The sequence below is a fragment of the Xyrauchen texanus genome, chromosome 35 (assembly GCF_025860055.1).
Source record: "Xyrauchen texanus isolate HMW12.3.18 chromosome 35, RBS_HiC_50CHRs, whole genome shotgun sequence".
NCBI lineage: Eukaryota > Metazoa > Chordata > Actinopteri > Cypriniformes > Catostomidae > Xyrauchen > Xyrauchen texanus.
Window position 1 is genome coordinate 2,304,065 of NC_068310.1, and position 27,326 is coordinate 2,331,390.

General features: G+C 40.5%; 1 protein-coding gene across 1 annotated transcript; it reads right to left on the reverse strand.

The window, feature by feature from the left end:
• Positions 1 to 21,142: 21,142 nt before the first annotated feature.
• LOC127629186 (uncharacterized) lies at positions 21,143 to 23,850 on the reverse strand. The gene is made up of 4 exons (XM_052106291.1): positions 23,580 to 23,850; positions 23,166 to 23,259; positions 22,976 to 23,079; positions 21,143 to 22,700 (listed from the first exon to the last, which is right to left on the reverse strand). The coding sequence occupies exons 1-4, from the start codon at positions 23,770 to 23,772 to the stop codon at positions 22,207 to 22,209; spliced, it is 885 nt and encodes a 294-aa protein (XP_051962251.1). The 5' UTR covers positions 23,773 to 23,850; the 3' UTR covers positions 21,143 to 22,206.
• Positions 23,851 to 27,326: the final 3,476 nt, after the last annotated feature.

The following is a 27,326-nucleotide window of genomic DNA, read 5'->3' on the forward strand; positions in this document are numbered from 1 at the left end:
GTTTACGATGTGTTCCGGAAGCGGTGAAATACACTACGATTGGCGCGACTGGTGCAATAAAAGTCCTTAATAAAACTCACTGCAACTTGATTTTGGCCTTTTTTCTTCTTCTTTTAAGAAAAGGAGGGTCAAGTCCAAATTAAATTGTGTGGAAATCAACATTTTGCCACAAATACTGTCGATTGAGCTTAACTTGTATTGAACTCGGAATATTCATTTAAGGTTTAAATTCCGGAATGTTATTTGTCTTTTACATTTATTCATAATCATGTTCAAATATTTTAAATTGAATTACAGCCGCCTGGGGACTAACTACTCGTTTTTTAAATTTCAGGATCCACATTTTATCTGATATAATATTTATAACATAATGACTGGAAAAAAGTAAGGCTCACTGAACAGTCATTTGACTGTCCAAGGAACCTGAACGGCCTTAAAAATAATAATAATAATAATAATATTAATATGTATTTTTTGTAAAAAAATTTTTTTGCTGGTTTCGCTAGCGGCTGGAGTTTGTTTTGTGGAGGAACACACCTTTAGCACAGTTATGTGGATGAATGTAGTGTTTTGTGGAAGAACACACCTTTAGCACAGTTATGTGGATGAATGTAGTGTTTTGTGGAGGAACACTCCTTTAGCACAGTTATGTGGATGAATGTAGTGTTTTGTTGAGGAACACTCCTTTAGCACAGTTATGTGGATGAATGTAGTGTTTTGTGGAGGAACACTCCTTTAACACAGTTCCCTATCGAGAGGTCTCTCCTATTGCGTAAGTAGCTTACGCTATGGGAAAACTCAGTTTCTCGAGAAATATTGAAGTCTTTATGTAAAACGCATTGCAGCTGCACAGCAGACAGTAATGAGCGAGGCAGCTCGGTCATTGGCTGTGCTGCGGCAACTGCTCGAACCAATGATGGGGCGACTCTGAACGCGCGACCAATGGGCGCGCGTCTCGCGTCCAGCGCTCAGAGCCCGCCGAAATTAGCATAGCCAGGCTATATAATGGGCACCCGTCATGCGAGTTCCTTTAGATTTAATCTCCTTCAGCGAAGACCTTCTCTTCGCTGGATCCTCCGGATTGTTGGAGTCTTTCGCCCGCCGTCGAAAAGCCTACAGCAGGACTGCTAAGAGGACGCCGGCGCCTTCAGCCGCATTCGAAGCCTTCTGCTACGCCATCCGGCGCGCATCGCATATCCTTTACTGCAAGCGCTCGCCCCCACGACGCTTTTTAAAGTAAAAGAGTAATTTTTCAAGGCGTTGTTTCAAATGCCTTCAGCCTGCGGCTCGTGCAGAGGCCCTCTTCCTGACGGAGATCGGCACGTCATTTGCACTCGCTGCCTGGGACCGGACCACGCAGAAGCTGCACTCATTCAGGGCGGATGCCCGAATCGCGACTCCCTGGGCCTCGCCGAGCTGCGCTTCGCTTTGCCGCTTTACGCGCAAAGCGAGCCTGCTTCCACCGTGCTGCCACCTCTGTTCGAGCCGCGCAAGAAAAAGCGCCGCTCACAGAGGCTGCCGGAGCACGTAGACTTCGGTGACGTCACGCCGGCCCAGTCCCCGCGTGCGTGGGGCTCGTTCGACCTCCGCGCCATCGACATCAGCGGACACGAGCGCGGGCACCAGCATGGACTCTGAGATCGTCCGTATCCTGTCCAAGGCCGTGGAAGACCTCGGGCTCGACTGGTCTTCTCCAGAAGAACCCGCCCGCAGCCGGCTGAACGAGTGGTTCCTGCAGGGGCTCCGGCAGGCCCCCCGACAGAGACCCTCTCCTTTCTTCCCCGAAGTCCACGACGAACTCACGAAGTCGTGGAAAGCCCCGCACTCTGCTCGCCTAAAGCCTTCTTTTTCTTCCTCGCTCTCCTCAGTGGACGGCGCGAGAGAAAGAGGCTACGAGGCAACTCCGCCCCTCGAGGAGGCCCTGGCCAACCATCTGTGCCCACCCTCCACCGCTGGATGGAAGGCCAAAGCTTCTCATCCCTCGAAGCCCTGCAGATCCACCTCAGCTCTCGCCGGTCGCGCATACGCCGCCGCCGGCCAAGCTGCGTCAACGCTTCACTCAATGGCGGTTTTACAAGTCTATCAGGCCAAACTTCTCCGGACCATGGACGAGTCTGGACCTGAACTGGCGCTGCCCATACAGTTCCAAACAGCTCTCTATCTCATGCCGCAAGCATCACAGATGCAATGCGCGAGCCAAGAAACTCCCCGCTAAATGCGGGAAGCTTTATGAATGTGGCGCGCGTGCCTATTACGATGTATGCACCCCCACCACAAAACTCTGTTCATACAGTTTCAAGCATCTCTCCGACTCATGCTGCGAGCATCTCGGAGATAGCGCGCGTGCCTGTACTCTCACATGCACCCCTGCACTCGGCACTCAACACGGCTGCTCAGCGCGCACCTGCGCCTCTGAGAGCTGTAGACTCTGTGTTAGCACAAGGCAATTTGCCGGTGGGGCCCATACGTCACTGCGACGCCCCCAGCCAGCATTCAGCCCATATCTGTGCGAGCAGAAGCCTGGGAAAAAATCCCCGACATGCCAAAATGGGTTTTGAACATAATAAAACACGGTTACTCAATTCAATTCGCTCGCAGACCGCCTCGCTTTTCAGCGGTGGTCGAGACGAAAGTGAGGAAAGATGTGTCACATGTTCTACGCACCGAGGTGCTCAAACTGATAGAGAAGGGCGCTATAGAAACTGTTCCTCCCTCTTTGAGCGAGGCGGGTTTTTACAGCCGCTATTTTCTCGTCCCGAAAAAGGATGGTGGCCTCCGCCCCATCCTAGATCTCAGACATCTGAACAAAGCTTTAATGATTCGCTCGTTCAGAATGTTAACGACCAAACATATCCTCGTGCAAGTTCGCCCCGAGGATTGGTTTCTATCAGTGGATTTGAAAGACGCTTACTTTCACATTCCGATAGCGCCTCAGCACAGGCCTTTTCTGAGATTCGCCTTCGAGGGACAGTCATACCAGTACACAGTACTACCATTCGGCCTATCATTGGCCCCCCGTACATTCACGAAATGTATGGACGCGGCACTTTCCCCCCTGAGACAGCGGGGAGTGCAAATACTGAATTACCTCGACGATTGGCTAATCATAGCACAATCAGAGGATCAGTTAACGACGCACAGATCTTGGATTATCAGCCATCTAGAATGCCTGGGTCTGAGAATCAATTTTGCAAAGAGCTTGCTATCGCCCAGCCAGAATATCTCTTTTCTGGGAATAGTGCTAGACTCAGTGCAGATGACAGCGCACCTCTCATCAGAGCGCGCGCTCTCTATTCGACGCCTTGCAACATCATTCAGAACGGGCGCGCACGCCCCCGTCAAACGATTTCAAAGAATGCTCGGTCTCATGGCCTCGGCATCAGCTGTACTCCAGCTAGGATTGTTGCACATGCGTCCTCTCCAGCGCTGGCTCAAGAGCCGTGTCCCCACTCACGCGTGGCACTCGGGCCACTTTTTGATCAGAGCAAATCACGGCTGTATAAAAGCCCTGACGCCCTGGAAAGCCATCAACTGGTATCAAACTGGCGTGAGTTTGGTCGTGAATACGCGGAGAAAAATGATCACGACAGATGCCTCCAAAATAGGATGGGGGGCCCTTTACGAGGGCAGGCCTGTCTCCGGCTTTTGGTCAAACCCGGAAAAGCGCCTACACATAAACTGTCTGGAAATGAAAGCGGTCGCCTTGGCTCTCAGAGCCCTGCTTCCGTACCTGAAAAACGAACACGTCCTGGTCCGAACGGACAACATGACGTTAGTTTCGTATATAAATCGCCAGGGTGGACTCAGGTCGAGCTCCCTGCACTCTATGGCCAGGGAGCTCATCCTATGGTCACAGCACCACCTGCGCTCGCTAAGAGCAGCGCATGTGCCAGGCGCCCTGAACCAGGGGGCGGACATGCTGTCCAGAGACAAGGTTCTCCCAGGGGAATGGTCTCTCCACCCCCTGACGGTTCAGTGGTTATGGCAAACCCTTGGCGAGGCAGAGGTCGACCTCTTCGCCTCCAGGGAAAATGCGCACTGTCCCCTTTTCTTTTCAAAAAGCACGGACGCGCTCGCCCAGGTCTGGCCGAGCCGCCCCTTGTATGCTTTTCCCCCGATCGCGATGCTACCTCAGGTCATCAGTCGGATCAGGGAAGTGAAATGTGCAGTGCTCCTGGTAGCCCCACTCCCCAGTGGAGTTTTGAGAACCATCACTGAGGCGCGAGCGCCCTCTACGAGGCGCTTATATGCCCAAAAGTGGAAAGTGTTCAGCGACTGGTGTGATACCAAGAGCTTGAACCCCAAATCGTGCGAGATACCAAGTGTACTCGGCTTTTTGCAGGAGCTGCTGGAGGCGGGCCGCACACCCTCCATGCTCAAAGTCTATGTGGCTGCCATAGCGGCGTCACACAATCCTGATAAAGGACATTCATTAGGGAAAAACAATCTAATCATTCGTTTCCTAAGAGGCGTTAGGAGGATGAACCCTCCTCGCCCCCCCTCGGTGCCGATCTGGGACCTGGCCACGGTCCTGGACGCACTCAAGGGTGCCCCGTTCGAACCTCTCCGAACCGTGCACCTTAAACAGCTCTCGCTCAAAACCGCGCTCTTGCTGGCACTCGCTTCAGTCAAGAGAGTGGGCGACCTGCACGCGCTGTCATCGAGCGCTGCTTGCCTGGAATTTGGACCTAACGACTGCAGAGTTGTCCTTAGGCCAAAGCACGGGTATATTCCTAAAGTGCTCTCTACACCCTTCAGAGTACAGGTGATATCTCTGGCAGCGCTATCGTCCCCAGCAGACGAAAGCGACACTAATTTACTCTGCCCGGTCAGGGCGCTCAGAGTATATTTGGAACGTTCTGCCCTGTTCAGACAGACGGAACAATTATTCGTATGCTTTGGTGGCCGCACTAAAGGTCTTGCAGTTTCAAAGCAAAGAATATCGCGCTGGATAGTGGATGCTATAGCGCTGGCTTATGAAGCCAAGGGCCTTCAATGCCCCTTAGGCGTCAGAGCTCACTCTACGAGGAGCATGGCCTCCTCGTGGGCGTGGTCGAGTGGGATACCCATTGAAGATATTTGTGCGGCGGCAGGCTGGGCCTCACCTTCGACATTTATCAGGTTTTATAACCTACAGGTCCCCTCATTACATTCCAACATTCTATCAGCCTGACTATAGAATGGAATAGAGTATGTATATGCTGGGCATTGTCTCCTCCCTTATAAGGTCCGTCTCTGACCGACTTAGAGGATTTTTTATGCGTACCAGTACATAGAAAACTCAGTACATAAGATATGTGCTTGTGTTTGTACAATGAGCGCCCCACCTTGGGGCAAAGGCGCTCTGTGTTATCCCATTATATAGCTCGCCGTTGGCCGGCTCGTGGAATAATCACTTTGCTTTAAGGCTCAGGCATCTGCCTCTGGCTTTATAGCGCGTAGTCAGCACGCACGGCATTTTGCAGGGTGTTCCCATAGCGTAAGCTACTTACGCAATAGGAGAGACCTCTCGATAGGGAACGACTCGGTTACTAACGTAACCTCGGTTCCCTGAGAGGAGGGAACGAGTATTGCGTAAGCTGCCGTGCTTGTGCTTGGTCAGTTCGCTTCAGTCGATTGAACCTAAAGGAACTCGCATGACGGGGTGCCCATTATATAGCCTGGCTATGCTAATTTCGGCGGGCTCTGAGCGCGCGAACGCGAGGCGTGCGCCCATTGGTCGCGCGTTCAGAGTCGCCCCGTCATTGGTTCGAGCAGTTGCCGCAGCACAGCCAATGACCGAGCTGCCTTGCTCATTACTGTCTGCTGTGCAGCTGCAATGCGTTTTACATAAAGACTTCAATATTTCTCGAGAAACAGAGTTTTCCCATAGCGTAATCTACTTACGCAATACTCGTTCCCTCCTCTCAGGGAACCGAGGTTACGTTAGTAACCAAGTCGTTATGTGGATGAATGTAGTGTTTTGTGGAGGAACACACCTTTAGCACAGTTATGTGGATGAATGTAGTGTTTTGTGGAGGAACACTCCTTTAGCACAGTTATGTGGATGAATGTAGTGTTTTGTGGAGGAACACACCTTTAGCACAGTTATGTGGATGAATGTAGTGTTTTGTGGAGGAACACTCCTTTAGCACAGTTATGTGGATGAATGTAGTGTTTTGTGGAGGAACACTCCTTTAGCACAGTTATGTGGATGAATGTAGTGTTTTGTGGAGGAACACTCCTTTAGCACAGTTATGTGGATGAATGTAGTGTTTTGTGGAGGAACACTCCTTTAGCACAGTTATGTGGATGAATGTAGTGTTTTGTGGAGGAACACTCCTTTAGCACAGTTATGTGGATGAATGTAGTGTTTTGTGGAGGAACACTCCTTTAGCACAGTTATGTGGATGAATGTAGTGTTTTGTGGAGGAACACTCCTTTAGCACAGTTATGTGGATGAATGTAGTGTTTTGTGGAGGAACACTCCTTTAGCACAGTTATGTGGATGAATGTAGTGTTTTGTGGAGGAACACTCCTTTAGCACAGTTATGTGGATGAATGTAGTGTTTTGTGGAGGAACACTCCTTTAGCACATTTATGTGGATGAATGTAGTGTTTTGTGGAGGAACACTCCTTTAGCACAGTTATGTGGATGAATGTAGTGTTTTGTGGAGGAACACTCCTTTAGCACAGTTATGTGGATGAATGTCGTGTTTTGTGGAGGAACACTCCTTTAGCACAGTTATGTGGATGAATGTAGTGTTTTGTGGAGGAACACTCCTTTAGCACAGTTATGTGGGAATGTAGTCTTTTGTGGAGGAACACTCCTTTAGCACAGTTATGTGGATGAATGTAGTTTTTTGTGGAGGAACACTCCTTTAGCACAGTTATGTGGATAAATGTAGTGTTTTGTGGAGGAACACACCTTTAGCACAGTTATGTGGATGAATGTAGTGTTTTGTGGAGGAACACACCTTTAGCACAGTTATGTGGATGAATGTAGTATTTTGTGGAAGAACACACCTTTAGCACAGTTATGTGGATGAATGTAGTGTTTTGTGGAGGAACACTCCTTTAGCACAGTTATGTGGATGAATGTAGTGTTTTGTGGAGGAACAATCCTTTAGCACAGTTATGTGGATGAATGTAGTGTTTTGTGGAGGAACACTCCTTTAGCACAGTTATGTGGATGAATGTAGGCTATGTGTTTTTTGTATTTATTCCACCTATTGGCTGGAGTTTGCTTTATAGATTATTTTCTGTTATGTAATTCTGTCTCACTCAATTTGTATAGAAACACTGGACTTGAGTAGGTGTAAATGGACTGTTTGAGTTTAGAGGTATGGATACCAGTTTGGCACTGTCGGGGGGTTAATGCGGACCTTAATATGATATAGTTTCTTCAAGAAATGCATCTTTCCCCCAGGAAGCTGAAACATTTGGGAAGATATGTGGTGGACATGTTTTCTTTAGTGCTGGTTAAAGTAAGAGCAGAGGAGTAAGCTACACTAGCCTAGTTTCCATCCACCTTTCGCGCTTTTTTTATCGACAAAGTGAAAATGCAAAAAATATTTTTTTTAGACATTTGCCGCCTTCTGCCCATTTCCATTCAAATGGCCTTTTATCGATAAATATGGTGTTTGTGATGACGACATGTCGAAAAAAAAACTGTCGCATAGGTTTTTGTTTATCGCAAAATAAATCTGCCCTGAAGCCGTTTCCATTCAGAAATTTGTGTTTATCGTTAATTCGCCTCCCATATGACCCTAATTTTTTCCCTCTGAAGTTTGCGTAATATGGGGAGAGTATTGAGACAATTCATTGAAATTAGTCAGCTGACTGTCATTTTAATTAATAGATAAAAGCTATCAGAAGAGGAGGAATTGCAATCAAAAGGGAATGGTTGCCCTTCTGATAGGACTATTGTAATATTGGTCCTGATGTAGCGCATATCGCATGTTGGCACCGGTTCTGACCCGAAAGCGAATCTTCATGGCCCTGTTCAAGCTGGCAAACCTGCCGGTGTTCTGACAATCTGACCTATTTCTCAGAATGTGCTACCCACATGCACTGCGCATGCGCAAGACGTTTTCTAGCTCGGAAATTGTATATCAGAAGACACACCCATAATTTTGAGCTACCTTGCCTTTAAATTAGCTACCTTGCTACCTACCTTGCCTTGCCTTTTTGGGTGAAAAGTAAGTAAAATCTTGCTGAATAATAAAACAATTATATATAGTATTTTATGGTAAATACAAATCTCAATAATGATAATAATTTCTGCATTTTCTGTGATACAAATATAGGCTACGCATTAGGAATTTGACAGTTAAACACCACCTTTACATAACTGAAGCGTACGTGTGTTCGAAAAAGGTGTTTTAAATACTCTAGAACGATATCTGAAATGGAACTCAAATGGAACTTTGTTTAGCACAAATAACGTATAGAATTTTGTAACTGACAAGACATAAATGAAAAAAACAACCACGTTTTTATGCTAGCGTAATATATTAAATTGGCTAGTAGTCTATGTGGTGATGTTAAATACATTTTTATGGTCATAGACCAGTGCTTCCCAACACTACATAGTCTCCTTAATCAAACACACCTGATTAATCTCATCAGCTCGTCAGTAGAACGAATGTGTAGAAATCACGAGAATCATTTTTCATGCTTTGTTTGCAGATATTATATACATGAATATTCTGTAAGTGGTTTGCGAAAGACAGGTTAATTTCCATCTTTTTGCGGGATATTAATGTATTAATATTAATGTAAAACCTTATAACAAACGGTTATATTATAGTGAATGTAAACAAGTGGGACAAAAATTGGATATGCGTCTGTCAATGTCAAGTCAAATATATTTGTACTGCACTTTTCATAGTACACATTGTTTCAAAGCAGCTTTACAGAACTGTTTCCATTTTCTTAAAATACATAATATATAATTGAAAATGTGAATTAAAGTTATTAGTGCCAATGTCAATTAGCCATATATCACATTTTAGAGTAAAATTTTAGAAAGGACTGAAAAGATGTTTGCAATGTTTTAAGACTAACAGATATTAATTGTAACATGAGATTAGAATTAATAGTAAACAGGTGTGACAAAAACAAAAAATGTAATACGTGTCAAAGGTTTGTGCATTAAGCCTAGCAGTGTAAATATAGCATTGTTGTTATGATTAGCTGAGTTTCTAACAGCACCTATAGGCTTACTCTGCATATTATTTAACACTGAGTTATGTTAAAGGCGCACTAACTATTTTTATTTTTTTATTTTAGCTGTCACACATTGTTCTCCCCCACACTTCTGAATCATTTGTTGAAACCAGAGCAGAACAAATAGAACTTATTAAAGAAAAGGCAAGTGAAAATATAGTGAAATCCCAGAAAAAGCAACAGGAGGCCTATATAAAACGCTTGCAAAAATAAAAAAAAAAAAAAAAAATACAAGAACATCACTTTCAATGTTGGTAACAAGGTTTTACTCTTTAATGCACGAAAAGCCAAACTTTTCTGGGCCCTACTCCATTTCCACTATCAGAGGGAAGACGGTTGTACTAAAAAATCAGGAAGGACTTATTTTGAAAACCACATACAATTTAAACCTTGTAAAACCATACAAGGAAGGACACAAAAAAGGGGACACAAAAGAAATGTTAGCTGAACAGCAGCAAGCAGTGCAAGGCCAACTTGAGTTGCATGTTGACCAGGTGAGACTGGATGAGAAGTTCAGTGATTTGGAAAGGTATCAGTCACATTCAGTGAAAGGGAAAGCCGTAGAGTTGGAAGTTGACTAAGTGACACTGGAAGATAAGTCCAAAATAGTGGAATAGGAGGGAGGTCAAACTTTTAAGAAAGAAGAAAGTCTACTTTAGAAATGGAAAGAGAGGAAATAAAAAGACAACAGGACAAAAGACAAATGTCTCAGATTCTCAAGTTGTCAGAGAAAGTGATCATGATTGTAGATCCACAAGGCAAAGAAGATGCTTACAAAAGGCAGATGCATAGAAACTTGAGGTCATTGCTCACATTTAAAAAAATAATTTAAAACATGCAACTTTTGATCAATTTAAGAGTGCACCAAATAATTTCATGGTTGTTTTACTGGCCAGTGCAGTGAAAAGATTACTTAGCACATCTTTAAGAAAACAAATCACTGTCACTAATGTAGCAATCATGGCTGACAGTGAATAGAGCTGTACTACTGTGACACTGGTAACCAACCAAAACTCTTTTTGTGTGATGCTACAAAACAATATGAACTAGCTGAACTACGGTAGCACATCCTGAGCGAGTAGGACAGATTGTCAGAACACCGGCAAAAGTAGTGGAGGAAACTTTCTGTCTCAGTATAAGGACCATCAATCGATGTGTATATTCGGTGTGCACAGTTATTAAATAAAACGAAATAAATGATACAGTGTTATATTCGGGTTTACATATATGATACATTCCTGATATTCAATATTGAACAATCATCTAATCAAATGCATCACCATCACAACTGCATTATGTCCCGCATATTTCTCCTGCAACTTTTAACGACCAACTGAACTTGATTATCATCTCAAATGTATTTTAGCTTCAAAATGCAAATGTTAATTATCTGAAGAAGCAGTAAATGTGATCCGATGTAAAGAGAGTTAGATTTAAACGTTTTAAAGTTTTTAAAATGTTCAAAAGCTTGTTTTCTGAAAGTGAAGTCTACAGAACAGGGTAAAGCTAATTTAAGTTTGAGTAAAGAAAATGCATACAGGTATATAGGTCTTTTTTTTTCATTTGGTATTTTTTTTATTTTTTATTTATTTAATGCGTTTTACGTTTGGTGATGTATTTGTTTTATTTAATGCTTTTTTTCGTTTGATAATTAATTTTTTAAATGTAATGCTTTTTTCGTTTGGTAATATATTTAATGTAATACAGAGAATTTTGGCGGCATTTTTTCAGAAATAAAACTAAACAATAATTTAACACAATTGTGCTGTAAGTGTTCCAAAAAAAAAAAAAAAAAGCACATGCACTCCTAGTATTGTGTAATAATTTTTTTATTTAAAAGATCTTTATGAACAGAAATGATATGTTTTATGTTTTGTGGGCTAATTGACTGCCGTCTATTTTTTTGAATGGTGTGGAAAAGGAACTTTAATGAATAAACGGATGGATACTGCGATTAAATTAATCGCAAACAGTGGCCATTCATTTGTTCAATGTGCATGAGATATTTGTGTTGCACTCTTGGAAGTGTCATGTTTGCAGATCTGCTCTATATGCCATAAAGATCAATCCATAATCACGTAGGCCTACAATAAATTGGCTTTCAATACTGTCGTCATGATTAACACAGGCTAACGATTGGGGTGAACTCTGTCATGTGACACTACATTTTTGCGTTAATGGCTTTTTCCAAACCAGTTTTTCGCAAAAATGTATGTATCGAAATAGAGATTATATGCTTGAGTTAAACGGAAAAAGATTATGTCGACATTTGTGACATTTTAGCGATAATGTGCATTTCCAGCAGCTTTATTTTGATGCGCTAAATGGAAGCATAGTTACTGATAAGCATCTATGATTCAAATATAGCAAACAGATTAAATCAATTAGGAAGATTCATTATTGTTTTAGCATAAATTCAGTGGCAAAGTCTTATTTTGGCTAATATTTACGAACCTAACGTTGATGATCAGGGCTTTTTTATAGATCTTGAAGGGATGTTGCAAACTCTGGATGGGTAATGTGGATAATTTCCACATTATTGTTCTGTGTTGCCCTGGAACCATTAGCAGCCATGATAAGAAAGGAGGATGATTTTCCAGGGGTGATGGCGGGAGGTGTGGTGCACAGTAAATTTTGAAGTGTTAAAGTAACACTTAAAGAGTTCAATTTAACACCATTCCAGAGTGTATATGGTCCCACTCGGAATTAGTGTTAAATTGACTCTTTTCATAGTGTTAAAACTTTAGAGTAAAATTAACTCTAAATAGAGTAAAATGTTTACACTCGCTTACACTGAATAGTGTTATTTAAATTTTACACTAAAGGTTAAATAACACTGGAGAGTGTAAATATTACCCTTGGAAGAGTTGATAATTTACTCTTCTTCAATAACAAATCAACTCTGATTGAGTTAGATTTCAGTACAGTTTAACACTGCATGGAGTTATAAAAAGTTAACCCTCAAGGGTAAATAACTCTGATAAGTGTTGATGTTACACACTACTGTGCTGATAATTGACTATCTTGCAGTGAAAAACAAGCTCATATAGAGTAAAATTCTAACACTGTGTAGTGTCACGGAAATTTGACACCATTTCCGAAATTAAATCTCAGCAGTATTTATTTTACACTTAATTCACTTTTGTAGTGTCAAGTTACACCAAATACACCATTGAGTAAAAACCACAAAATAATGCATTTAAACGTTTTATTATCAGCTCAACTATGTCAGGCTAAAATACAAATCCTTTTTTTAAAACATTGACCTTAGGTGTCCATAAAATGGCAATATGGAACAACATACAATGAGGAATCTGTCATTCCATACTTCATTTGAACATCAAAAGCTTTAAAGTAACACAGCTCATTAATGTTGATCACCTTTAGAATCCTGTCTGGATGCATCCTGACCTTAAAGGCATAGTAATGGTGATCAAAACACATTGTTTCCATCAGTTTTCCACAGAGAAATACACAGTTATCTTTCACAGCAATAATTTTAATTTTACAAAATACAGGCATCTCAAATGCTACCTCAGTACAGATAATGAAGTCACGGCGGTACTCTGTACCATGATGTTTAATCCACTAGGCAGAAAACACACTGGTAGACAATAAAGCTCCAAATTTGAAAGCAATCTCAGCACCTTCTTTGAGCTCACTAAGTGTCACCATCTTCCCCGGACCTAAAGTTAATCTTTCCTTGCTAAAGTACTCTCGATACATTGCCATACAACTTTGGTGCTTTTTGGCTAATGTTTTTGTTACATTTTTAAAGCTTTTTAATTGCTTCTTGAAAAAATTATGTTTAGCTTCATAGCACATGCACCACATGTGCAGAACTGGGCCAATATTTTTATATTACGAGGATAATGAATCATGAAGTGATGCTTTGGTAAGAGATTGATTGCAGGAAACAACTGCTTGAAGAGCTGATGATGATCAATGATTAAATGTTTGAGGTAAATGGTCATCCTTCTGTAAGGACTGGTGAAAATACAATGTTAACAATGTGTAGAAGCAAAAGTAGAAGATGCCAGTGCTTGTCATCTGACTGCATTAAATCACCAAATAGCAAAGGCATATTACGTAATAAGCACCAAGACTGTATAGCATTCAACCCCAAATCATTACTTCCATCAAACAACTTTACTCTAGGTGGATGGTTTCGCTGCTGATTGTAACCATAGTCAAAAGCATGTATTCTACCAGCCAGTTGTTCAGCATTTAAGTTTTCCTTAATGTACTGCAGGACAAGTTTGACTTCAAACTGAGCAACTCCTAAAATATTGTGCATTATATCTACAGAAAAATTGTTGGCTGTATTAAAATACTGCAGTGAATTCAACAGACAAATGCGTTTGACACCATATATATGAGGTAGTGTAGGATCTGTTTGTAAAGTTTGACAGTGCAGTTTGTGCATCTCGACAGTTCGTAGAACAACTTCTGGATCATCTTCACAGAACACAGTTTGAAAACAATCTTTCCCAAGGAGACAGAAACGACAACAATACAGTGCCCCAAATGACTCCACAAAGCCAATCAATCCATGCAACCCAAGATTATCACCAGTGAACTGAACTATGGTACCATGAATCACGTCTTTCAACCTGGGAACTTTAAGTCCCTCTGTCTCTAAGTACTTTAAGATCACTGACAAGTGGCTCAAGTATCAAATTAAAACCATAATGCTTGATGTCCTGTGCATGGAAAAGAGCACACAAATATTAATCAATGATGAATTAAAAATTGTGGGAAAATTCCTTAATGTAATATATATAGCACCTACTTTGTGTATACACTTTTCAGACCCCAAGGGGTTTGCTGTTTCAAAGTCGTCATAAAATAGCTGTATCTGTAAGGCATCTTTTTCTATAGAGAATAAGGGACTTTTTTTATTTAAATAGGCGGCATCTCTCAAGTCTGCATACACACCTTCCTTGGGCATGTGCCTGGGCTTGAACATGTCTGCAAGTTCTGCGTTTTGAAAAATTGCCTTTAGTGTTTCCAAAACAGGAATATATGCAAACTTGTCAGTTACAACAACCTGATCGTAGGTCCCAGTTGTTTTGTTTGTTCTTCAGCTGTCAAATCTTGTGCCAAGCACCTTTTCAACAGGTTCTACGATTCCCCATTTCTCTTTGAAGTGTTTATTTTGTTTAGCTTCTGAATTTAAGGGTGTGAAGGGGTTTTCCAACGTTTGCAAAGATTGTTCTATTCTGTTCTTATTCTCTGTGTCCTGCAAAGCTGCATCTTTAGCTTGACTATGAATCTCAAAAAACACTTCTTCCATGGAGGAAACAAAACTATTTACAGTAGATTGACTTAATCCAGCTGCTTTTAGTTGAGCAACAGCAGAGGCACACATATCTAGAGGGCTCCTGTTGGACTTTTTCAACAGAGTAGATGTTGTGGCTACCTCGTCTTCATTAACTGTCCATGACGTTGTAGCTGTCTCCTCTACATTAGTGGTCACTGCCTCTCCAATGCTGCTTAAATAAACATCAGGGTCAACCTGTTGGTCAATATACTCAGTGTGTTTTGTGTTTAAATGATTCCTAAAACCAGAAAACGTACCAAACACACAGCCACATCCAGTCTGAGCACATTTAAGCCTGAGATTTTTTCCACATAAGTAAACGTGAACTAATCGTAAATGCCTAACAAGCATATTTGAACAAGATAACTCAGCCTGACAAACAAAACACTTCATGTTCGAGGAGAAACTTCAGGCACTACTGAAGCAACCTCGCCCTGACTTCAGCAACACGAGGACTCTCTTTGACCTTGCCAACATCGATGTTGTACAATGTGGTTGGGACGAAAGTGTACATGTTGTGGAGCATGGTGTTGTAGGATGTCCCAAACACAAAATGTGCCTTAAATAATTCGTCAAAAGCAACAAGAGAAGAGGTTGACCTGCAAGGTATGGCATTCTTGTCAAGACTGATGAAGAACTGGTGGATTGCATTCTTCTTAACTCCAAAAGCCAGGAGACAGGGCTGAGCGCTAGTAGTGATGGCATCGAGGTGCTCTTGAATGTTTGTTCCAGTCTGTGAAGACAAATGAGGGAAAACTCTAGTTAATGGACAAGTAGTTGTAGAATATGCAGAAAGAGCCAATACACTACTAATATTGAATATGAATATTTAATGAATATTTGTACCCTAATATTAAGTGTTCATACCACAAATTTGAAAAAATACAAACATTCTTGAATACCACAAGATGCTTCTCTGCTTGGGATGCAGAAACCTCTCCTGGTCTATTCTGACCCTGAGCAGAGGGTGGAATCAGGTGTAACAGCAGTAAAACCGATGACAGATCACTCTCCCAACCTGTAACAACACAAGTTCAATGTTAACACACTTCAGTTATGTTGTTTTCTTTACAAAAGACCCCCCAGTTCTATATCACAAGAAGTTCTCCAACTAAAACATTCACAGGGCTGAGTCAAACCGCAAAGGTTTTGTTCAATATACTGCTATAGAACATCCTAGTACATTTTTCACAGATCCAGCTTCTTGGTATTATACTGATAAGTAAATGTTTACAGATAATATTGATATATTTACTGCAATACAACACAAACTGTAGGCTTACAAGCAGCTTATCAAAGTCAACATCCAATTCAGAGCCATCCTCAGGAGGATCAGCTGCCAGCAAGAGTTCTTCAAGTTCACTTGTGGATGGAAGCTTTCTGCATTGTTTGATGATATTTTTCTTGAATGTGACCAGCCACCTTTCCAGAAGCTTGCTTGAGGTATCCTCTCCGAACATTAGAATGAAATCCTGTTCAACCTGGAGTGGGGTGGTGTTGGTGACAATTTCAGTTATTTGACAGCCAATCAAAGGTAATGTGTGCTAGTTATTGGAATATCACTGCAATGTCTGCCGTCTTACAAAACAATTCACTTGTCATAAAATTTTTAAAATAATAACATAATTACCAAGCTTTTGACGTCTTTAAAACGTGGAAACTCAGACAGTATGTTTCTTGACTGCTGGGGGTGGAGGATCATGTTGCGGCAATACACAAACATCAGTTTCATTTTCTTCTTGATTGTGTCCTCATCAGCAGAATGTTTTATCAGTGAGATTGCCTTGTTGCACTCATCTTCAGTCTGGAACAAACTGGGATTCTCGTCTGAGAGTTGGTCCTCCAGACATGTCTTCACCAGATGATCCTTTGGCTGATTCTACACAACATGGGAAAATCTCAATCATGTCAAAAGTTTTAGTAGCCTGGCTAACTTTTAAAGGAGGTACTCCACAATAAAACATACATTGAGCTGTAAACTAAATTATATGAATGTGTGGTGATGAAACACATCAATGCTAGTGTTAATATCGACCTTATTTCTTCACAATTTTGAAAATCTGCATTTTGTGGGTTGAAAATGTATAATGACTTGAAAATGGTAGGATTCAAAAATGTTCAATAGCATTTAACATTACAACTATTACTGTGTGCAACTCACATAGCCATTCTTAGAGAATGGGTCACTTAAGAAATAAGGTCACTATTCCTCTGGCATACATTTCTTTCACCTGTCTGGGTGGAGATTTACTGCAAAATTGAAGAAGAAAGGATTATGCAGTCATATTCACTTAGATTTTGATTTACAGATTGAGAACACAAGGACTACTAGCAAATTACTCATTCATTTCTGTCATGTCAGCTGCCAGTATGTTCACCATTTTACGTCTGGTTTCATCCATTAAGGACTTGGTTTGGTTGTATTCATTTATTATGCGTTCCCCACCAGATTTGTTGGTAAGAGCTGATTCCACCAACTTAAAACAAAATGCATAACAATTCAGCATGTTATATCCACTGCAAATAAACTGGAAATAAACTAATATGATGGCAAAGGATGTCCCGATCTGATCTCAAAGATTGCCGATGCAAGTGCTACAAAAGCCCAATGAAAAAGCCAATAATGGTAAGAAACTCCCTCCAGACAGCAACAATAATTGAATGTACTTGAAGTGTGCACTGTATTATCAAAAAATAAATAAAAGTATCTGATCAGGACTCGGTATCAGCACTTATTGAATTAATCGGATAGGGGGCTTAAAAAAAACTTGATCCTGACTTCAACAATGTTTTCAAACCATGTAATTTATAATGTCTAGTAATGTAATTTTAATCATCTAAGAGAACTGACTGAAGAACAGACTTTAAAATGTCATAATAATTGTCTTACTTGCTTGGCTTCTGTATCCAGCCTCTGGCGTTTTCTGGAGGGGCTATCTGAAATGATGACTGTATCTTCAGAGTCCAAGGTATCAAGGGATGATGGTTGGGACTGCTCAAGAGAGGCCACCCTGGAGACAGATTCTAACCATGAATTGAGAAGCAGAAGGAAGAAAAAATATTATAAACCCTTATCTAAGACACTTATTTAATAGACACAATGACCTTCATAAAACAAAGCATTAACTTATCCATTAATTAATATACAATACAAATTTAACTGAAACAAATCTGAGTCATACTTGATGGTTAGCACCCCAGTTGAGGGATCTTTTACAATATCCTCAAAAACATCATCATCCAATTCAGTCCCCGAACTGTCAACAACTTTCACACCTTCTGTTACAGCTGAGACACCAAACTTTGCAAATGCTAGAAAAAAACAGGGACAAAAGCTTGTGTAAACAAAAATAAATAATGGTTTATTAAATAATTTCACAGTGTACAACTCACATACCTTATAAAATAAGTCTCAAACAAACACTATTAAGTTAATTAAAATGACTTTTTGTAGCAAGCATCCACAATTAAATTGAAGTTAGAGAGGGCATCACAGAAGAAATTTAGACATAAAAAAATGTTCAAGCCACCAAAGTGCTGAGAAATAATCAGCTCTTTTGCCAAACACATTAAAAAGGATAATGTCTGATTGTAACATTAATGTTACCGCCTTGCCCACATAATGTTAGCTTAACATTATACCCTAAGTGTGTGCTAACGTTACTGCTCAAGTATTTTAACATTACTGCTGCTGCTTTGAAAACCACATGTCATTTTGTTTAATAACCAGGAAAAAATAATGTTACACCGTTTGAGCAGTGCCCAATGTTAATGTCTACCCGCCGTTAACATAATAAATCCATGCTGCCCGCACATAGCTAGCTAGTCAAGCTAACATAAAATGTAGCTAACGTTAGCTAGTTTAGCCAACTCCCCACAGTCTTTGCTATGTTCCTGTAATATTTGAACATTAAAAAAAAGTACACAATCCCCCCTCCACATTGTATTAACAGAATTTACAATAAATCTGGCTGACATTGTCTAGTTTGAACGTTATGTTTGCCAGTTAATGTTACCTTAATGCTGCTGGCACATGGACTGGACATGAAGTCAGTCACAACATGTTAACGTTAGCCTTTTTAAAATTCGACATTTGAAGACATAAAACCTACAGTGCACAGTTCGCAACGATATAAATTATTTATTAAATACCGCTTCTGTTGAAATGCCAAATAATGTGTTTAATAGTTACTTAGGAGAAACTTACCGCAGTCATTCCACAAAGAAAATGGCGCCGTGAAAATGTGTGATCCGTCCGTGTCCGTTTGAGACGAGGCGCAGTCTGACACTGCGTCTTTTAACTACGTACTTTTTCACCAACACTGGGCGGTATCTTACTCCAGCTGTTGTTGTAATAACTCTGAAAGAGTCCATGTTTGACACTGCATATTTTACACTATGGAATTTACTGTGTGCATAAGCTTTTGCCTTATGCAGATGATATTTTATTATTAGTCTCCAACCCCACTAGATCTATGCCTTGCCTCCACAGAATTATTAATTCCTTTTCCAAGTTCTCGGGATACTGAGTTAATTGGTCTAAATATGAAGCTTTGGCACTGACAGCAAAACGGCTTTTAAGCCAGGCGCCTTTCAGTGGCCCAAACAGGGCATTAAATATTTGGGTATTTTATTCCCAGCAAATTTGTGTGATTGAGTTCATTTGGACCCTTTAATAAAATGTTTTTCGAGCGATGTGGGCAGGTGGGCTTTAGTACATTTATCGATGATTGGGAAGGTTAATGTTATTAAAATTAATCGTATTCCAAAATAAAACTGCGATTTGTCCAAAATACGGGACAAATCGCATCCCGTATTGATTCAATATGGAACGCATCATTTTATCTTTAAATATGGGATCACATATTTTATGGAACGGTAGCCGCCAGCTCATCCAACTCATTGTTAATTGAACGGACATTTGACAGAGTGATTACTGGCAGCAGAGGTTTGTTTCCTCTGCATTTTACATATTGTTTCACTCTTCCTCATGCTAAAAATCACATAGAACACCCTAACAACCCATAGCAATGCGATAAAACCACACACAACCCCCTAGCAACCCAGGGCTCAATGCTAAGAATTTTTTCTACTGGCCCGGTTGGACCAGTGCTTCAGATTTTAACTGGCCCTGCCAAAATTTTCACTGGCCCAAACACAATACTGATAAATAGCTGTTTTTAACATCATGGCTTTAAAAAATATGTCCGAAGATTTGTAATACAATGTCCCCCAGTAAAGACACTGATTACCACCCCTGGAGTCACGAGTTTGAATCCAGGGCATGCTGAGTGACTACAGCCATGTCTCCAAAGCAACCAAATTGGCCCAGTTGCTAGGGAGGGTAGAGTCACATGTGGTAACCTCCTTGTGGTCATTATAACGTGGTTCTCTCAGTGGGACGTGTGGTGAATTGTGTGTGGATGCCGTGGAGAATAGCGTGGGCCTCCACGCGCATTACAAGCCACATGATAAGATGTGTGGATTGATGGTCGCAGACGCAACTGAGATTCGTCCTCTACCAACCAGATTAAGGCGAGTCACTGCACGCACTATAGCTTTAGAGCGCATTGGTAATTGGGCATTCCAATTTGGGGAGAAAAAGGGGAGAAAAAATAATACAATGTCCCCCAAAATTGAAATGCATGTATAATTTGCAAGATATGATTTATACCGTATGTAATCCCATATATGCGCTTTAAAGATATAAATTCATTAATACATCATTTTAACCTCACCTGTCCTGCCATTTACATGTGCAAATTTTGAAAGAGGCGTTTGAGCACTTGAAGACACTGTTGGCTCTACTGTGAGGACGCTCTGAGGACGCCATGAGAGAGAGGAAGGATCTGTATCTGGGACTCATCGCTGAGCTCTGTAATCTGCTGGGAGAAAACCCTCCTAACTTCTTTGAGTGTATTGTGTCCCAGAACAACATACTGCAGGCACAGTTCACGTTTTTCTCTGCTCAGTCCTCCTTGTCTCGAATAAAGAGAAAGTATCAGGCATTTGGACTTGAGCGTGTTTACACACTGCCACACTTGCTCACTGGGGGGCGATGTTAGCCTGTTGATGATGTTTTACAGAGAGTTCTTCTAAAGATCTGTCCTGAACAGAGTCATTGTTACATATCACTCACCCCCAAATAATTAGACACTTAATGTCTATGTTTTATATAACAATATAATAAAGCAAGTGTCATCTAAAAAATAAAATAATAATTATGCTAGAGCTTTTCTCAGAACTCTCATGACTTTCATTTCCATTAACGGTTCCCAACCTAGCATTCTTTAACCAATGCAGATGGAACTTTGTACTAAAATAATTGAATTATTCCCAGACTTATGAGCTGGAATGACTCGATTGAGCCGACTTTTTGAATCTATAGCTAAAAAACACACAGCATGACCAGTGTAGTCTGATTCTCGACCAAATTACTCTAATGAGCTGATTCTTATGAATCTACATCACAAAACATACTTTACAGCTCATCCAGTGTAATTCGATTCCCAAACAAATGACTCTAATGTGCTGATTCTTTTGAATCTACAGTGCAAAACATACAGTGTATCCAGTGGAGTCTGATTCCCAAATGAGTTCACAAATTAGTGAATTCTTTTGAATCTACAGAGCAAAACATACAGCACATCCAGTGTAGTCCAATTCCCAAATAAATGACTCTTAAGAGCTGGTTCTTTTTAGTGCGTTGTAAATAGACCCTTTTACTGTTTGTACACAATGATGACGTGGCAACGTATGCGCGCGCATATTGGCAACGGAAGTATGGCGAGAATCAGCAGCCTGTCAAGCTACGCGAGTGGATTAAGCAACACAGACAGAGAAAGTTATTTCAAAAAGTTGACTTTATCAAATGGTATCCGGCTACCAGATCCGTGTACTATAGTGGAGTGGATAGAAGACGTTAGCAGATGGCCAAATATACAGTGGCCAGATATATATACGTATTTAGTTGAGAAACCGAGCGTGTACACCCAAGAGAAATTACGAGCATATAAATCACTGGATGCTTATGAATACGTTGTCTGTGGTCATGTACAGAACGTCAAATACCATGACATAGACTCAGAGTTTTGTGTGTTGAAATCAGAAATTCTTCCTAGTCAAAGACAAGGACACAAGACAACATTTTATGTTGTTGTTATTGATTGCTATGTGTTGACGCACTTCTGTTTAAAGTTTGATTTTGTAATGCTATAGTACTTTAATAGTAACTATGTTGCTTGCATACATTGCAATTAAACTACTAATAACAATTACAAATGAAATTGAAAAGCACTGTGAATTGTTGAGATAATCTTGGGGGGTGTACATTATACACACCAGTGGCAGCCAATGTTGGGAGGTTTATTATAATGCATTATGTTTCATGTACAGTAAATAGGTTTTACAAATGTAAATCACGTTAAAACTAATACATGGTAATGTGTTACTCATTTGGAAACAACACTCTAACAGAGGTTTGTGAGGGCACCACATACAGTCACAACATCGTCTAGCATGTTAACCTGCGACACTGGAATAACTGTGATGCCGATTAAATATTTAATTGTGTTGTTGTGTTTATAATTTGACCATGTCTGGGCCCTAGCAGTCAGATTACTGGGTCTAGCTATGAAAATTTCTGTGCAGTCTATTATGCACTGGCAGTTTTTTTAGTTCCGCTTGAATGTTTTTGGAATATTTTTAAGTATTGCGCCCTTACTTGGCCATTTAATGAGTGGCTTAAGGACCAAGGCCATACCAGGGACCCAGCGCCGCAAAATATTTGAAATCGTGGTTTTTGATAATTTAAATCTATATGCCAAGTCAGTATTACCTAGACCCAACCTTAATTTCATCAATATAACCAACAGGTGGTCTTCTAGTGTAAGTTTTTGGATAATTCTTTCTAAGCTGCCTGTTATTTTGGTAACTAGCCACTCAAAGAGCACGGAGGTCAGTCCGGTGAGAAAAAACAACTGTCCAATGTTGCACTTGACAGTTGTGTAGGAAAATGTAGATTTCTGCAGCTCCTCTTTCAGCTTTACATTTTCTGCTTGTAGTTCCTCAAACTTCTGACACAGGTGTACATAGTCCTCCTGAAGCTGACAGTGTCTCTGGTTCAGGTCATCATATTCCCTCTTTGTAACTGGGATGTCGTCTTCAGCTTTAATAAAGAAAAGTGAAAAATTAGCATGTGCTGCAACCAATGCAGACAATTTCACAATTGGGGGTTCTCACACATTTTGCAATGATTTTTCAAAACTTTTCCATGATAGAAGAGAAGATACTTTATTGATCACAGGGAGAGAATTTTCGTCTGCATTTGACTCATCCAGGGGCCTGTGTACTCATATACAGATATGCAATTAGAGCAGTATGCCTGGCAGGAGCACACACACACCCTGACAATCAATCAGTTAAGATGAAATATATTCATACCTGGACAATGATCCATGCTGCATTCTTGTTTCAGAGTTTTAGAAGAAACACATAGATTTGCTGCCGTTATAGGTCTATCATCTCTCCTCCTTTTCCTATGGTACCTACAATAAAAACAGCAGAAATGTACAGTTATGCAAGAGAGAAAAACAAACTAAATAGAACAGAGGGGGAAATTAAATATTCTTACCTCTCCAACTTTGCTTCGGGGTTCTGGCTCAGTTTTGTGTACACAAACACAGAAGGCACAAAATCAGGACTACTAGAGTCCAATGACGCCTCACCTTCAAATAAAACACACACACGTTTGTTTACTAGCCAGATCTACCGACAGTTTATCAAACTTTACCTGCATTTGAATATTATTCTACATCGTACAGACAATCACTAATGTAAACGAGGATTACTAGAGTCCAATAATGCTTCATCTGCAAATAACACACACACAGTTTGTTTACTAGCCAAATCCAACACCAGCTTATGAAACTAGCTGCATGTGGTCATCAAACTTCAGCTGCACTGATAAACTACACCGTAGGCTACAGAAAATCAATAATGTAAACCATGCTTTCCATTAAACTAAAGAGTACATAGATAAACGTACCTGATATAAAGTGGGCGCTGGAGACGCGAGCATTTTTTATTATGTCCTCGCTCCAATCAACACGTTTAATCGCCTGCAGCCACAGGCGCCGCCGGTTCTTCTGAAACGGCCGTGATCCTGTCGGAATCCTATAAAACTTAAGCCCCTTGGTGGAATATCGATTAGTGCAACCGTAAACGCAACAACCAGACATTTTGATGCTGGGAAACCGTTTTGATACACTTTCGTAGTTGCTAACACGTTAGAGCCAGTGGGAAACAACTCCACTTCCGTTGCCAAAATGCGCGTGCAACTATTTGATCACGTGGGCTGTAAAAGGGTCTATATACAGTGGCTGTCTGGTTGGAAGGATGCGTCCTCCAGAGGTCGCATTTGTCATCCACATACGTCATCAAGGCTGTCTCGTTTAATTTAAAACATTTATTAAAATGTTTATTGGGAGTTCAAAAAAGGTTAACAATTGTATAAATGTAAGTGCATATATATAAAAGTAATTGGCAACAGATAAAAAAATAAGAAATAAATAAATAATGAATCGAGATGACGTATGTGGCCGACAAATGTGACCTCCGTAGGACGCATCCTTCCAAACGAGACACAGCCAGTATGACCAGTGTAACAGACATAATTGTAATTAATCTTATAATTTGTTTTTGTACACATTTTTTTAAATATTTTTGTAAGTTTAAATATGTATTAATTTTGCACTACCTCTGTTGCTAAGGAGGTACTCTTATTTTGACGGGTCTTACAGTCTCTGGAACCATTAAGGTTAAGGCAGTAATGTCACTACTCGATCCGTACCGGAAACACGATTGGTACTGAGCATGTGCGAAAATGCTACTACTTCATGTCTGAAGTATGTCGAAACAGGACTTCTGGCAAGATGGCGGATTGAACGGTTGGAGGAAATTAGCGCACCTGGGGAAGTTCCTCAGTTTCAGTTTTCTATATTAATTACCCTGCTAAACAGCTGGAACTGACTGTCTGACCATGCCGAACGAACAAAAGAACAAAAAAGACAATGAAAAAAGCCTCCGAACTACGCGATATTCAGACCATGATTACGGAATGGACATGGAGACTGCGCCCAACAGTGAAGGAAAAAGAGGCCATGACGAGATAAATAACTCCCCGCCATTAACTCCATCCAAAGGAGCACATGTGAAGAAAATGTCCAAGCAAAATCCAACCGAGGTGGAGGTTTTAGAAGCAATTCAAGCACTTCACTCCAGGTTTGATAGTCAAGACCAAAAGATGGCGGAGCTTGACGTTAAGCTAACTCAGAACACTGTGATGATTGCTAATCTTACGAAGTCAATTGAGTTCAATGCTGAAGGGGTCAAGGAATGCAAGGAGAAGATTTTTACTTTGGAAACCCAAATGTCTGTCTTACGGAAAGAAGTTGATGAATTCACAGAAAGGTCAAAGGAGCAAGACAGATACAGACGACGCTGGAATTTGAGACTAAAGGGAATCAAAGAGAAGGTAACGTTGGATGAAAATATCAGGCAAGAGGTGATACGACTGCTGGGGGAGATCACACCAGAATGGTCCCAGAAAATGGAGGAATACGTGGACACTGTATACCGCCTGGGGAGGAAGGAGGATAACAAGACACGCCAGGTGATTGTGCAGTTAACCAAGCGTCAACATTGAGATGCCATCTGGAGAATGACTAAAAAGTCACAGGTCTGTGAGGCTGCAGGGATCTGTTTCAAACCTTTTCCGATGGAAAGGGGAAAACTCTGGCCGCAAATTCCGTAAGCAAGGAAAGCGGGTGAGAAGGCATATTACAGGGGACCTTTTTGCTACATAAACGGTCGTCTCATATATGCCAGAGAATAAAAAACAAGTCATCATAGGCATGGAATGACTTTTGAAAATGATCAGTTAAAGGCAGGGTAATGTTACATCCCTATTTGTTTGAATGTTAGAGGATTACCCATTAGTTATATTTCTAAAGAACTAAAAAGAGATCTTTACTAATATAGTTAGGCTATATATTAGGCTATATATATATTTTTTGTTTCCTTTGGTGGCTATTGTTACTGCTTTATTGTTACGCAGTATTTTATTTTATTTAATTTTTTTATGTTAAAGACTAGTTTATTGTTAACTTCTTTGAACACAAGAGGCCTTAGAGATTCAGTGAAGAGGAAAGCAGTATTTTTATTTTGTAAGGGACAAAATGCCCACTGTACTTTCTTACAAGAGACTCACTCCTATGACGCTGATGCCACCTTCTGGTCAAACCAATGGGGGGAAAGATTATATTCAGTTATGGTTCCAATTGATCTGGCAGTGTAGCCATCTGCTTCAATAAATGTCCAGGGAAAGTAATCACTTTTAAAGCTGATGGATTTGGTCACTGGCTTGCTGTTGTGTTAAATATTGAAGGGATTTTTATTATTTTGGTGAACATTTATGGCTTTAATGGTAGTAATCAGAACAAAATGCTGTTATCAGAAGTTACGAATGTAGTCACTGAATATAAGGAAATATATCATACCGAACTTATTTTGATTGGTGGAGATTTAAATCTGACACCTGATGAATGGCAGGATAGATATCCTTCTAAATACAATACAAACCACTGGAATACTATTCTATGTGATTTCCTAAATTCAAACAGCTTAATAGACATTTGGAGGGATAGGAACCCAAAGGTCATTCAATTCTCATGGGTCAAACCCAATGGTAGTAGTAAATCCAGAATAGATTTATGGTTAGCAACCCCTGGAATTTCTAGCAATGTCTCAAATGTGTCGATTAATAGTGCACCTTTAACTGATCACTGTGTGATAAATCTTGAATTAAATCCAGATAATAGGCCCAAAAATAAAAAAGATTACTGGAAATGTAATGCAGACCTTCTAAAAGATGAGGAATATAATAAAATTATCTGAAATTTGATAGAGAAAATTAAAAATGATATAAATGTGGGCAATTATAGTAGTAGATGGGAGTATTTTAAGTTTAAAGGGCACCTATTATGGAATTTTGAAAATTACCTTTCATGTAGTGTGTAACATAGATTTAAGTGAACAAAAACATCCTGCAAAGTTTTATATATGAAAGTTCACTGTAAAAAAAGTTATTGTCTCTCAAAAGTAGGAGTCAACTCTGAGTCAATGTAATGAATCGTCAAGACGAAAAATTATCAAATTGGCCGCGCCCACTCATTGCGCGCGCAGACACCAGGGAAAACTTGAAAACATCATGTCGACAACAAGACGCTGTGTTCTGAAGTGCGTATCAAAAGCAAACTTTTTTTCACTGCCCAGGGACGAGCATGTGAAGAATCAGTGGCTAGCGTTTATATTTACAACTAAACCACACAAGTATAGCCCGAACCTTGTGCTGTGTTCACGTCATTTTAATGACGATTGCTTTACGAACATGAATGCTTTCAAGTGTGGATTCGCGAGCCGGTTGATACTGAAGGAAGGTTCAGTACCAAGTTTATTTGGATCAGCTTCCTCCTCCGAATCACAACCTGTAAGTATTATTAATAATTGTTGCTTTTATGTGTTTTTTAGCATGCTTAATAAGTGTGTTGTGTAAGTTACGCTCAGCGCAGATTCTAGGTCTCCAATGTCGATTTTTTTGAAATATGTGAAATGTTTGTCGATGTTATTGGAGTTGTCATAAAGAATAGAGCAATAACTTGTAGTAATGCAGTGCTTTACCAATATGTTTATGCATTGGGCTAATGCAAACAATAACTGATTGGGTGTTTACCAC

What these genes read in the sequence shown, in the direction of transcription:
- LOC127629186 (XM_052106291.1), bottom strand. Translation starts at nt 23,772, where the DNA reads ATGTCTGGTTGTTGCGTTTACGGTTGCACTAATCGATATTCCACCAAG. An exon ending in CAGCGCCCACTTTATATCAG is followed by an intron (nt 23,260 to 23,579) that starts GTACGTTTATCT and finishes TTTTATTTGAAG; the next exon opens with GTGAGGCGTCATTGGACTCT. An exon ending in CAGCATGGATCATTGTCCAG is followed by an intron (nt 22,701 to 22,975) that starts GTATGAATATAT and finishes TCTTTATTAAAG; the next exon opens with CTGAAGACGACATCCCAGTT.